At 42.7% G+C, this 14,194-nt stretch overlaps 1 protein-coding gene across 1 annotated transcript in view; it reads right to left on the reverse strand.

Annotated features, from left to right (window-relative positions):
• Window positions 1-14,194, reverse strand: part of col2a1b (collagen, type II, alpha 1b) — a 73,748-nt gene that overhangs the window by 15,780 nt on the left and 43,774 nt on the right. The window contains exons 32-42 of the mRNA XM_056301620.1: window positions 12,231-12,275; window positions 12,016-12,114; window positions 8,515-8,622; window positions 8,275-8,328; window positions 7,815-7,868; window positions 7,350-7,403; window positions 6,493-6,546; window positions 2,208-2,315; window positions 1,550-1,603; window positions 1,298-1,351; window positions 377-538 (exon numbers count right to left, since the gene is read on the reverse strand). Coding sequence (XP_056157595.1) covers window positions 377-538; window positions 1,298-1,351; window positions 1,550-1,603; window positions 2,208-2,315; window positions 6,493-6,546; window positions 7,350-7,403; window positions 7,815-7,868; window positions 8,275-8,328; window positions 8,515-8,622; window positions 12,016-12,114; window positions 12,231-12,275 — 846 coding nt within the window. The remainder of the gene's footprint in view (window positions 1-376; window positions 539-1,297; window positions 1,352-1,549; window positions 1,604-2,207; window positions 2,316-6,492; window positions 6,547-7,349; window positions 7,404-7,814; window positions 7,869-8,274; window positions 8,329-8,514; window positions 8,623-12,015; window positions 12,115-12,230; window positions 12,276-14,194) is intronic.

Here is a 14,194-nt window from a genome sequence, read left to right on the forward strand (position 1 = left end):
TGCGTGTGTATTCAGTATCACAACTGCAGGTGGAAAGAGTGTGTGAAGAGAAAGCAAATGGTTGTGGTTATATCCTGTGAGTGTGTGTGCTTGCATGCTTGTGTGTGAAGGGGATTTACAATCACTAGATGTGACAAAATTTGAATGTGCGTCAAGCCTAATATATGTTTACAGTCAAATAAAGAACAATAATTGGAAGGATGATGAATGTGAGTGAAAAAGATTAAGAGGATACTTAGTATTGCCTATGCCTCTTTTCTAGATATTCTAAGACACTCTTGGTTTTGCCTTCTTACTTTCAGAATACTCTACTATGAGCTCTGGGTTTTTCTTCGTTGAGAAACTTGAAGATAAATAAACTTGAATTTGAACTTACAGGAGGACCATCCTCGCCAGGATCCCCCTTCTCTCCAGAAGTACCAGCAGGCCCACGGAGTCCAGGGTCACCCTGTCGGCCAGGAGGACCACCATCTCCTCTCACACCCTTGGGGCCATCTTTACCAGGAGGGCCGGCGGGACCAGAAGTTCCAGGGTTACCCTGCGATGTGTAAGGAGGTTACAACAATTACTACAATTACTACATTTACCAGTTATTCTATAGCTTACATGCACACACAGCCTGCTTACAAATTAACTCAATGATTGAAAGAAAAATAATCAAAAGTGTAAATATCTAATGATCATCTGATTGTTCATGCAGGGTTTGCTAAACTGTTTCATGTACCCTGCAGCAAACAACTGGGATGCAGGTAACAAAACAGCACCTTCGCATCCAAGGGGTAATCTTAAATTAATTTGATGAATATCTTGGCTTGGAGCATGCTCTATGAAGGACAGATTGTGTTACTTTCACTTACAAACTCTTTTCAAAACAATAGTGTAAAATATCATAATTAAATATCAAATAATGTACTTTATTGGTTGTGTGAGCATGCTGAGACATGGCTACAGCATAATACTTTAAGTGATAATGAGTAAGCTTTCAAAGCTGATAAAAAATATGTCAGGTGCCATCTTGACAGCATATCTACTTCACACCTATGCACACTCATTCCAATTCATCACTTAGAAATCGATGAGTAAATTAGGCTGCTTGAAAAATATCAATGTTACTCTCCCGTTGCATGGTGACAGAGGCCATTTCTCCTTTTTTCCTTGTTCAAATGTTTCTAGATGACAATCAGTGACTGAACTAAACGCCACGACAATAAGAAACCTGGTTAGAGTTGTTTCAGAGTTGTTTGAGTAGTTAGCCAAATGAAAAATAAAATCAAACACAAAACAAAAACAAACTTACATTGGGACCAGGGGGTCCAACTCTACCAGCAGCACCAGGGAAACCAGTAGCACCCTGAATGAGAAAAGGAAGATTAATGTGGATGTAGTCTAAAAAAATGATGTCTAACTGAATTATGGTTTCTACAGTCAGAGTAACTGTAAAATAAAAGTTAAAATATACGCTATTTTAGTGAAGAGTGTACGAAGTGATAAAATCGAACAAAGAACGTTTTACAACCGAAGATCACATATTGAGAGGGTCATTACTTACAGGAGGTCCCTGAGCACCGCGAGCACCTTTAGGTCCGGAGACACCAGTGGGACCCTGGAAAGGAAGGCATATACCTTACTGTGAGGGAGTAATGAGCTGTATCTCAAAAACATTTTCATCTGCTTTGAAAGTTTTGGATTCTGTTTAGCATTATTTTAATACTGTCGTGTCAAATCCAACCACAAAGAAAGATCAAGTTCTGCATTGCTCAGCTGCTGCTCTCGACCAGCTCATTATGATTCACAACGCAACTGCAGCAAGATGTTAAAGTGCTCATCCAAAGCCCAAGGGCTGATTTCAAAATGCGTTCGTACTCAACTTTAATTGATTTCTTTTCATTTGTTTTGTTTTACACAATTTGCAAATCTCCTAGGATGACAGACTTTTTTTTATTTTTACCTCTCACATTAAAGAGTGCCAACTGATTTAACAATCGTTTCTGTGTTGCTGTTGAAAAATATCTCTGTGGAAGATGTGGAGGTAATTCCATGATTGGAGTAAAAGAACATCAAGATTTGGGTACAAGGCTTCAGTTTTGGACTTTGGAAAAGCTCCAAAAAACATTCCTGGTTTTGTTTAACTGTGAATTCAAAAAAAAACAAAACAACAACAACAAAAAACAAAACAAAGTAAAACAAAAAACTAAGTAGGTCCCAACCGCAGGTCCGGGAGCCCCCGAGGGTCCTTGGGGTCCAGGGGCACCGGCATCACCCTTCTGTCCACCTTCTCCCTGCTCTCCCTTGGCTCCAGGCTGACCATCAGCACCCTGAAGGAACAAACAAAAAGCAAGTGTGAAAGATTGCTGCAACAAGCATTCAGTAAACAAGCATAATTATGGACTTTAATTTTTGAACTGCTGCCAGTGAGGGATTTGTTAGAAAAAAAAGGGTGGTGATGATGTTTTCCCTAAAATAAATGGTTTTGAGGGAGAATGCATGAACGCACTAATGCTGATGAGGGGGATATCCTCCTCAATTTAGCTGAAACACAGCAGATAGACCTCAATACAATAACAGAGTTACATTCAGCTGTGAAGGCGAGTTAATGTTTTATTTTCTCAGTAACAATGTGGAACTTGAAATAGTGAAGTGAAACTGATGCTAACATCACCAAAGTGTTTACTGTTTTTTTGACCCCCCCTTTTTTTCTCCCCAATTGTATCCGGTGAAGTACCCCACTCTTGTGAGCCGTAATGGTCGCTGCTCCACCCCCTCTGCCGATCCAGGGAGGGCTATTGCAGACTACCACATGCCTCCTGCGATACATGTGGAGTTGCCAGCTGCTTCTTTTCACCTGACAGTGAGGAGTTTCGCCAGGGGGACGTAGTGCATGGGAGGATCACGCTATCTCCCTCAGTTCCCCCTCCCTCCCTGAACAGGTTCCCTGACTGACCAGAGGAGACCAACGACCAGGACACACACCCACATCCAGGTTCCCACAAACGGACACGGCCAATTGTGTCTGTAGGGACGCCCGACCAAGCCGGAGGTAACACGGGGATTCGAACTGGCGATCCCCATGTTGGTAGGCAACGGAATAGACCACCATGCCACCCAGATGCCCTAATGGGCTTTTTTTAAATTTATTTTTATTCTATGCTCACAAAGGACTTTAAAATGCTTAAAAACGGTTGCAGAATAAAATCTATTGTGTGAACTCATGATTTGGTTTAAATCAGATCTGGTTTAATGATTTACAAATACCATTACTCCCCTTGTCTGTGTGATGATAAAGTGAGATGGATTATAAGGATCATTTAGTCTAGACTAGTCTGATCAGATCTTTCTATAAGTTTGAGTTTTTGAACTCAAAGTGAACCAAAAACTATCTGGGAACCTTGAATAGTTATTCATTTTGACATAAATTCAATAATTAATCATCATTTCAACAGTGGAGAGGAAAAACACTGCCATGACAAATAATGGCCCATTCCCACAAAAACAACTTGTGTAAAATATTTTGACAAACATTCGTAGGGGAGGATGCAGTGGACGATGCAGCTTATCAAAAACTGTTGTTTAATGTCAGCCATCAGTGCTTGGCACAAACAAGATGGATGACACTTAGTGGCCAGAAAAACATCCAATTGGATAAATGTCTAAAGCATTTTCTACCTTGTGTACCACAATGTTATACGAAAACGACACCAGACATATGTTAACATTATGATTTAACTTACAATGTGTGAATATTGTATGGTAGAAACCTACATTTTGCAGATTTTTTTTGGTGTGGATATATCTTTAGTTAATTTGTATTCTGAACACAAACACCAATTATGGCCAAAGTCGCTTTACTCCTTTACCCATTTGATATTCCTGGATGTCCAGATACTCTTGGATTCATAAATTATCTTTTCTAGATAATCAAATACTCTTAGTCCTTATACTTTACAATGTTGCTTTAAGTCTCTTGTATCTTTTTCTTTTTTGGGGAGGGGGGATTTCCCCCCTTTTTCTCCCTAATTGTATCTGGCCAATTACCCCACTTTTCCGAGCCATCCTGGTCACTGCTCCACCCCCTCTGCTGATCCAGGGAAGGCTGGAAACTACCACATGCCTCCTCTGATACACGTGGAGTCGCCAGCCACTTTTTTTCACCTGACAGTAAGGGTTTTCGCCAGGGGGACATAGCACGTGGGAGGATCACGCTATTCCCCCCAGTTCCCCCTCCCGCCCAAACAGGTGCCCTGACCAACCGTACCAGAGGAGGTGCTAGTGCGGCGACCAGGACACATACCCACATCCGGCTTCCCACCTGCAGACACAGTCAATTGTGTCTGTAGGGATGCCTGACCAAGTTGGAGGTAACATGGGGATCATCGGTTCGAATCCCCATGTTGGTAGGCAACGGAATAGACTGCCACACTAACTGGATGCCCTGTATCTTTTTCTGTGGGCATCACACCAAGTCAAATGTCTCATATGTGCCAACTGAATTGGCGATCAATAAAACCTGAACTTCAGAAAATGTTTCACTGAATGTTTCCTGTCTCCAAGAAACCAACATCCACATGTCTGAATGACTACCGACCCATAGCACTCACCCCCATTGCCATGAAGTGCTTTGAAAGACTGGTTCTGGCTCACATCAAAAACATTATCCCCCCCCACATTCGACCCACATCAGTTCACCTACCGTCCCAAAAGGTCTACTGAGGATGCCATTGCCACTGCCCTACACATTGCTCTGACCCACCTTGAACTTAACAACACATACATCCGGATGCTGTTTATAGATTACAGCTCTGCCTTCAACACTATCATCCCTGCCAAACTAACCACCAAACTTCTCTCCCTTGGCCTCAACCCCTCCCTCTGTAACTGGATCCTGGACTTCCTGACCAACAGACCTCAGTCTGTTAGGTTAGGTGACCACTCCTCCTCCACCCTGACCCTCAGCACAGGTGCCCCTCAAGGCTGTGTTCTGAGCCCCCTCCTTTTCTCCCTCTTCACCCACGACTGCCTGCCAACTCACCCCTCAAATGTTATAGTTAAGTTTGCAGATGACACCACAGTCATTGGCTGTATCACCAACAATGACGAGATGGCCTACAGAGACGAGATTGAGCACCTCACATCATGGTGTACTACCAAACAATCTTGTCCTTAATGTGCAGAAGACAAAGGAGCTGATTGTGGACTTCAGGAGGTCTAGAAGCTGCAGCCACTCCCCCATACACATCAATGGGGTGGAAGTGGAGCGTGTTTCCAGCTTTAAATTCCTTGGAGTCCACATCAGCGAGGACCTTGCGTGGACATTAAACTCCCAGGCCCTTGTGAAAAAGGCCCAACAACGCCTGCATTTCCTGAGGAGCCCCCGTCTACCCCCCAAAATTCTCACCAACTTCTACCACTGCACCATAGACAGCATCCTGACCATCTGCATCTCAGTGTGGTACGGCAACTGCACCTCAGTAGACCAGAAAGCTCTGCAGCGGATCGTCAAGGCGGCCCAGCATATCACCGGTACCCAGCTCCCAGCCATAAAAGACATTTATCACAAACGCTGCCTTCGAAGGGGTCTGAGCATCAGCAGAGATCCCACCCACCCTAACCATGGACTGTTCTCCCCCCTGCGCTGTGGGAGGCGCTACAGGAGCCTCAGAGCCCGCACTACCAGGCTCAAAAACAGCTTCTTTCCACAAGCTGTTGCCCACCTGAACCTGGCTACCCACTGAATGTCTGTAAATATTTTTAAATATTTTGTACTCCAGCTCTTTTTTTTAACTTATTTTTAGCTTTTGGTCTTCATGTGTTTATATCTTATACTGTGTTTGCTGTGTTTGTCTGTGTCTGTCTTGCACTGTTTGGTGAAGCCACAGCCCTCATTTCATTTTTAATATGTGCCTGCACATTGTTTTTAATGACAATACAATTGAATTGAATTGAATTGAATTGAAGCCAAAGACGGAGTTGGAGGTGACTAGAGATCAAGGTGTTGTTAGAAAATCTAGGTGATTTAATTTTGTAAATTAATGCCTTTCATTCCTCAGCTCATGTTTTATTGTGGTAAATAAAAATGTACAAACACGAGGCTTCACCAAGGCTGTCCCATTCTCCACAGAGGTCACCAAAGATATGGTGCATCTTTTATCTTAAACTAAATATGATTTCCCTTTTCCCTTCCTTGATTTATTGTATTATTGCATATCACAGTTAAAAGGGTAAGTCCTCTTATAACTCAATAATAGCTCAATGGCAAAATATATAATTCAAATGCTTCAACTACAAGCAGTGTTCAATATAACTCAGTACTTTGTTTACATTTTTTTTCATTATGGTAATTTTTCAACCTTCAACTACATCCGTATCTCTTGCTCATCCAGATAACATGTACAAGGTCAGGGGATGGCCTCAAGTCAATGTTCTACAAAGCCCTGCAATGTAACAGATAAGAATACACAGGAAATAAGTTGTTTCTGTCCTCATTGTGGTACTTACAGGTGGTCCAGCAAATCCAGCAGGTCCAGGAGGTCCAGTCTCACCCCTGTCACCCTGAGATCAGAAAGAGGAAAAAACCGTTAGATGACTGGTCCTAACCGGTATCGTACTAATAGCAAAATGAAGGCTAGCACTGCCAGGTGAAAGTGATGAATAGCTTTGCTCTCTGCCATTTGAAAAATTCTGATGCTCACTTTTACATGATAATTGTTGGCTTCAAAGTAGGGGTGTCACAATATACTGATTTCTATACAGTTTTAATTCCTCCTCCCATTCACACAAACAAACACACACATAGACAATGTCTCCTAAAGGACAGCAAATCGCACAACACAAACCTTCAATAAGATATTGGTGAAGTGATTCCTTTAGTTATTCTGATTTTACCATTAGCATATTGTTTTTTCCCCATGATAGTTGTGTGGTAAAAGTTTGATATTGTAATGATCCAACGTCAAAGCTAGCCTCACACTCTGAATATAATTTAAGTTACAGGCAATCTCAAGGGCTTCCCAAATAGCAAGTTTTACTTGCCAACAATATAAGTTGTGAACATGGTGTAAAAGTTTTATCTGGCATAGATGAAGATCTTTTTCTAATTAACTCATTAAATTGCTACAGGCGGTTGCTGGAGGTTGCTAATAATTCAATCCCAAGTTTATCTAAGTGAATCAACAATAGGCATGGCTTCTAAATCTAATCTCCTCCTGCTCAAATCACCCAAACGAGAATGCTTTTGCTTTTCCGTTTGTTTTTTTTGTCAATTTTTTTGCTTTGCATGCATTGAGACCATCTCAGAGAATAGCAGGACAGGTAAGAGGTCCTTTTGTGTTGGTTTACAGATGACTGATACTTACAGGAGCACCACGTGCACCAGGAGCTCCTGGAGGACCGGAAGGACCAGATTCACCCTATGGGAAGTGACAGAACCATCAGCCACATACATCAAGCTATGACCAACAGATTGATATGCACATGGAAAAATAGTATAAAAAAGCATTGTATTGATTTTCTGGTGGTCATACACCTCACTGAGCTCCACAAAAATAACACTGCATGCATTAAAATAAGAAGGCAAAAACCTAAAGTGACAGTGGGCTCATTCTCTTTTACTGTTGACTTGTCAATATTTAAGTTTCTCATCAGAACAAAGGTGTGAGGTAAAATAACTAAATGTCAGCTCTTCTTCAGGGAGTCTGGTCTTCATATCAAACTGTTTCATAACAACAGCACCATCTAAAAAGAACATGGCTTTAGCTCACTGCCCTGATACTTGTATATATGTAATGTAATATAGAGCACATTAAAGATAACATCTTCACCTTCTCGCCGTTGGGGCCGCCAGGGCCAGGAGGACCAATGGGACCAGTGAGACCCTATGACAGGAGATAAACAGGGCATCTCATCAAAACACAAAATAAATCTAACAGTGACATAAACTACTGACATATGTAACACGTGAATGATGGGAACTCCCAAGTGAACAGAGATTTTAGCATTAGTATGTGGCAATCATTTACATGCAGGTGCAATACAATAGTCTAATAAAGAGATAACCAAGACCAGGAACTGCTGGGCATGGTCTTGAGTATGGTCAGATCTTTTGGATGTTGTACCGAGTAAAACGGCAGCAATGGGAGACAGCCACAATGTGGTCTGAAAATGAGAGCTGGCTGTCAATCATTACCTGAAGTTTCCTTGCAGGTCTGGAGGGAAAAATTCTCGATGTACCAATCTTGAGCAAATTAGTCATCAAAAACATAATAGATGACAATTACTTACTCTAGCGCCGTCTTTGCCAGGAGCACCCTCAGGTCCTTTCTCTCCATTGTCACCCTACGGAAACAAAGATAAAGATGTACTTTTCTTTTTGGAAAGAATATCACTAAGTACAAATGTTCAGTGCAATTGGGCTCCATTTGACATCTCAAAAATCTACTGCACACATATAGTAAAAACTTGTATGCTACAAATAAAACATAAATATTCTGTTATTGACACTTAGATCTGATCATGGCTTACTCTGTCTCCCTTAGGTCCAGGAATGCCTGAGGCTCCTCTCTCACCGGGCATACCCTGCAGGCCAGGGGGTCCCTGGGCTCCGGGGGCACCACCAGGTCCAATGGCTCCCTATTATGGAGAGGACCAAAATCAAGGTAGGGAAATGAAAAGGAAGAGACAGATAGAGAGCAAGGGCCAAGGAAGGAGAGACAGACAGACAGACAGACAGATGTAAAGACAGACGGAGAAAGAGGGATAAAGAATTAGAAGGAAAATACACTATTCAAGGCTGAATGACTGTATGTAAATTGTAATCACCAGCTGCAGATGTGATAAGGGCCCACATGTTTACTGATCCTCAGTGGGGTTTATACTGAAGCATCACAATAACCATCTCTGTTTTGTCAGTGCACTCTGCTGCTTCTTTGAGTTTTTTTGATAAGCATTTTTGTCCCTCTCTTTACTTGTGATCCAACCTCACACGAACGCTGTTGTCACAGTGTGGGAAGACACCCTGGTAATGAACAAAAGAAACACTCATATCCTGCTGGAAGGTGTTGGTTTGTTAAATGAATGAACAAATGAATAAAAATAGTTGTTCAGTAAACTATGGGGACATTTCATAAATTCAAATCCCTAATCTTGGTTATTTTGACTATGTAAATTGTAGGCTAATTAAGTTCCATCATATGCATTCATCAGTTGCATAAATTTTGATATGTAATATTTCATAAAAAGAAAATGCATCACTTTGGGTTCTCCATTTGGGAATCCATCTATCAGTCTAAGAAAAAAAAATCTCTCCTTTGGCATGTGTTTGCTTTTGCTGTTGGTGAGGCTAAATTCTATTTGTATTTAAATTTAAACATGCAATTTATCAATATGTCACATTCATTTGCAGTGCAGTAACAGGCTTCTTCCTTTGATTTTAGTCTCTAGAAGTCTCTCCACCATGCCCATGCCTGGTCAAGCAGTCATCAGAGAGCTATTATCAGCATCACATTCTGGTTCAGCCGCACACCAGACACCTTGGCAACACACGAAACGGCAACTCAGCTGCCTTATTCCCCGCTGTTAGTATGCAACCACAGGGTTCACACAGCCTCTTTCTTCCCTGCCAATGACTTCAAACTGCCTTTTAGCTCAAGGGGGGGTAGTAACGTTTCTATCACTGCTTGCCAGTGCACATCTCTCATAATCTTCCTCCACCACCAAAACATAGTTAACTCATCCCTCCACCTTTATTATCATCATCATCATTATCATCATCCTCATTATCATGTCTGATAATGAGGATCTGAAAATTCCAGTTTCTATCCATCCTCTCGTCCCTGACCTTTCTCTGAGGCAGCCAGGTGAACTGGGTTTAAAAATGGCAGGACTGCAATTCAAAGATAACGCTTCTGGCTCGCTTTGTGTTCTTGCTCCACTTTTTTTCTTTCTTTCTTTTATTCCTTTATTTTCCTTTTTTTGTAGGGTGGATTACTGTATGGTTATGATTGAACACCAGCGGTTGTTTGTTGATAGGTGTTACACATGTGATTGAAAATCTATATTGGAAATATTGTCACTTTATGCTTCTGTGGAGTGGAAATCAGAGGGGGGACAGCTCCTTTTCTGATGTCTCTCTTTCTCTCGTTTGATAACCCTTGAAGAAGAATTCAAAGCTAAGTTAACTCAAAGTTAAAACCGGTCAATTCTGCAGACACCGATTGACACTTGTTTCTCTTTCAGGCAAATAATGCCAACATTGTCAAATGTTAGCCCAAATAAAACATGTTGGCTTTCCTGACAAAGGTACATTATTTCAAACTGCTACAACTCTATCAGTCAGTAAATAACAAAATATAATATGAATATATGAGTGTATAGCTTGAAACCTAGGTGTTCCTTGCTGTATTAATGATATGGTATTTAATTCTAATGACATGACATAAATCTAGCTCAAATTCTCAGATGATGAAGGGAACCAGGCATTAGGACAGCTTGCAGGTTGGTAATTTTTTCCAAGACATGCATTAACTTTTTTAACTTTGGCTTTGTCCCAAATGGTGCACTTGTAGTCTCGCTGTCTTCATTTGTGGATGGCCATGAGGACCCCGAGGCCATAAGGTGTCCCATCTCTTGTATTCTGTGCTTCAAAAGGGTGCTCATCAGTGCCCCCAATGAGCCCTTGGCACATCAAGCCCACATCGCTGTGGACTTCACAGCGGTCTACTACCCAAAACTTTTTGGGATAATTTCTTGGAGGATAGGGGGTTAAAGTTATAAAATCCCCAATATACTTGTTCCTACCTCAGCATGAAATGGCTTGAATCCTCCACGGGGAGTTTTGTAAATCTTAAGCTACATTGCAATATCAAGACAGCAATGCCACTAAGATGTCTCATATCTTATTCAAACGTAAGTAAGTGGTAAATTCATAAATGGTACTGTAATGTGAATTTAGGATTACTGTGTTGGTTAAAGTGTTGGGGAAATGACTGAAATTCATCTGTCTCTGTTCTGAAAATGCGCGGGTGAGAGATGTTGCAATTCCTGCTTTTATACTCATGCACTTTCAAGGACTAGCACACCACAGGTCCACACCTTGTTGATGTTGCCAAAGTGAGGACTTGGAGGGGGACTGCAGGGCTTGGGGCGCCATTTGGGACAGGGCCGTACCGTAGCCTTCACCAGCAGTTACCTGTTCCCCATTTAGCAATCACTCCACTCCACACCCAATCACTCCACTCCACACCTGATCTTTCTATCAACCAAAAGAGTCATCTGTCTATCTAAACCCACCAAACAAACAATATGTCCTTGCTTTCACTTGAGTGCTACATGTCCTCAAGCCTGGCCACCCCACCAGCACCACTAGTCATGTCCCCATCTATGTCCCTGGTGGGATTTCCAGGGCTTAGATAAATAGGGTCTTACTTTGTTATGAATTTACACTATGGGATGGGCTCAAAAGCAACATTTGGGCAGTTCACCATTTTGGTTTGTAAATCATTGTTCCAATCTTTTGTGTCTCTCATGCCATGTGTGTACTATTTCTGAGCCCTGAAGACCAACTGGCCAAGGCAGTAATGTTGCCAGTTTATTGAGCAAGAAATATTGAAAGAACTTGTAAACATAATAGCCTTAATCATACACCAGCATTGTTTGATCACTTCTAACTATAGGAAGGCTCTTCACTTGATGACCTTTTGAGAGCATCTGTATCTCTTCTCTTTTGTAATGTGATGTTCCTTGTTGAAAGAACGAGTAACACACACCTTAGAAATTACCACCTGATCATTTAAACAAGATTGACCCCACTTTATTACTCTATTTTATTATTCTGCTATGCCATCTTCACAATATTTTATTAACATTCAATTTTTTTTATTCATTTACTCTGTTTTCTTCTTTGCTCATTATGTTCTTTTTACCTGTGAGCTCTAATTTCATCAATGTAAAGCATGTTACATTGCATTTTAATGCACAAAATGTGCTGTATAAATAAAATTTGAATGATTGATTGATTTGACGTACCTTAGGTCCATCAGTTCCAGGAGTTCCAGGTAGACCACGAGGTCCCTGCAGACCCTGAGGGCCGGCACCTCCTCTCTCTCCTGGGAAACCACGCTCACCCTACATGTGTGTGTGTGGGGAGGGGCACACCCAAGACACATATTTATAATCAACAGTATAAATGACAATCAATAAACCAATCAGATATGAGGAGAAATCAGACCAAACAGACTTACTCTGGGTCCAGTAGCACCACCGGCTCCAGCTTCTCCGGGAACACCCTTGAAGGAGAAAAAGAGAGTGATAGGTTCACTTATTTGAAGTAAACTAAGAAAATATGATTCTGTTTCAACAACATCAACAAGCAACTAAGTTAATGTTTGCCTGTTGTCCTGGGCCAGGAAAAAGATAATATGAAGGCTGAGAGGTTTAAGGAAAGAGAGATTCCCAATCTAATAGAAAATAGCATCTGTTTTATAATCTTTAATCCACGATGTTTACTGTACTTACAAGTCCTTATAAAAGAATATGCACTAAAAGCACTTTAAAACATAACTGTTTTGGTATGTTTATGTCAACATATGTAGATTTGCGAGACACATTTCTGAGCATTAAGACAATAAAGAAGTATCACATCATATGAAATTGGATCATGTTGCAACATAGCTTATTGTGTTGTTGTAGTGACCTACTTGCAGACGGTCCCTTTAAGACTGGATTTAGGGGTTAGCAAGGGGGGAGATTGTGGGTAAACACAACGCTGAGGTTCTGATATTGTGAATTATTCACTTGAAGTTAGTTGGAGGAAATAAACGACCCCACGGCTGTGTGGTCAAAAGGAGAAGTGGTCTCGTCTCCTATATTACGTCCTCCACATTGGTGACCCTGACATGAGCCATGGAAAACGAAGCTACCAGTGGCTAACGCTGTCTCGCTCAAACTGCCCGACTTCTGGGAGATGACTGCGGCAGCATGGTCGCTCACATCGAAGCCCAGTTCACTGTTAGGAACATCACCGTGGATGAGACCAAGTACTACTACGTCGTGGCGGCACTCGGAACATCTATGGTGTCACGGATATTGGGTCTGCTGCAAGCCCTGCTGCCCATGGATAAGTCGGCACAACTAAGAGACACTTGCTGCAGGCTTTTGAGCTAGCAGAGGTGGAGCGTGAGGACAGGTTGTTTTCGCTGCAAGACTAGGGAGATGGCAAGCCATCAGCGCTAATGGACCAGATGCTGACTATGCTGGGTTCGTGTGACCCCACCTTCCTTTTCGGCCAGCTGTTCCTCTGTCAGCTCCCCTCGCACATCCATGCTGCGTTGGCTATCTCCAACTTTCGGAAGTTGGCCGCGGAGGCTGACAGGATTTTTCTGTCCAGCCAACAGCAGTGTGTGGCCGCTCTGCTACCTGCCCATTCTCTTCCACCACCTCCGGTTGAGGCTGCAGGCATCGCCATGGCAGCAGTTTCTCGTCAGCAGCAGGACTCAGGGGGACTGTGCTTCTACCATGCTAGGTTTGGAGCCAAAGCCAAGCATTGCCGTGCATCATGCGCTTTCAGGAAAAGTGCGGGAAAAGCCAGGGCCGGCGCTCAATAGTAGCCCTGAGCAATGGCCAGGAAGACAGACTGCTGTTTATTCTGGACACCATCTGCGACTGACGGTTGCTAGTTGATTCGGGCATGAAGTGGAGCATCCTGCCTGCGTCACCAGTGGACATAATTGTTGATGGATTCGGCCCCCCCATAGATGCTGCCAACAACACCCCTGTCTGCACCTATAGCACGAGGTATGTGGAGGTGGTTTTTGGAGGTTGGCGGTTCGGCTGGGACTTTGTGATGGCGAAGGTGTCCATTCTCCTCCTGGGTGCAGATTTCCTGTGCACTTATGGACTGTTGCTGGACATTAAAAACCGCTACTTGATTGATGCCGTTTCCTTCTGCTCCTACCAATGTACGCTGAGGGAGGTGGGTCCCATCAGCTTGTCCAATATGCTTGCCACCAGGGATGAATTTCAGCACCTGCTCGTGGAGTTTCCGGACCTCACAACGCCCATCTTCTCATCAGCAGTCACCAAGCACAGAGTGGAACACAATATCACCACCATGGGCCCCCCAGTCTACGCCCATGCATGGCGCCTCGACCCAGCCAAGCTCGCCATCGCCAGGGAGGAGTTTGCCAACATGGAGCACCTCGGCATC

Source organism: Lampris incognitus, chromosome 2 (genome assembly GCF_029633865.1).
Source record: "Lampris incognitus isolate fLamInc1 chromosome 2, fLamInc1.hap2, whole genome shotgun sequence".
Taxonomy (NCBI): domain Eukaryota; kingdom Metazoa; phylum Chordata; class Actinopteri; order Lampriformes; family Lampridae; genus Lampris; species Lampris incognitus.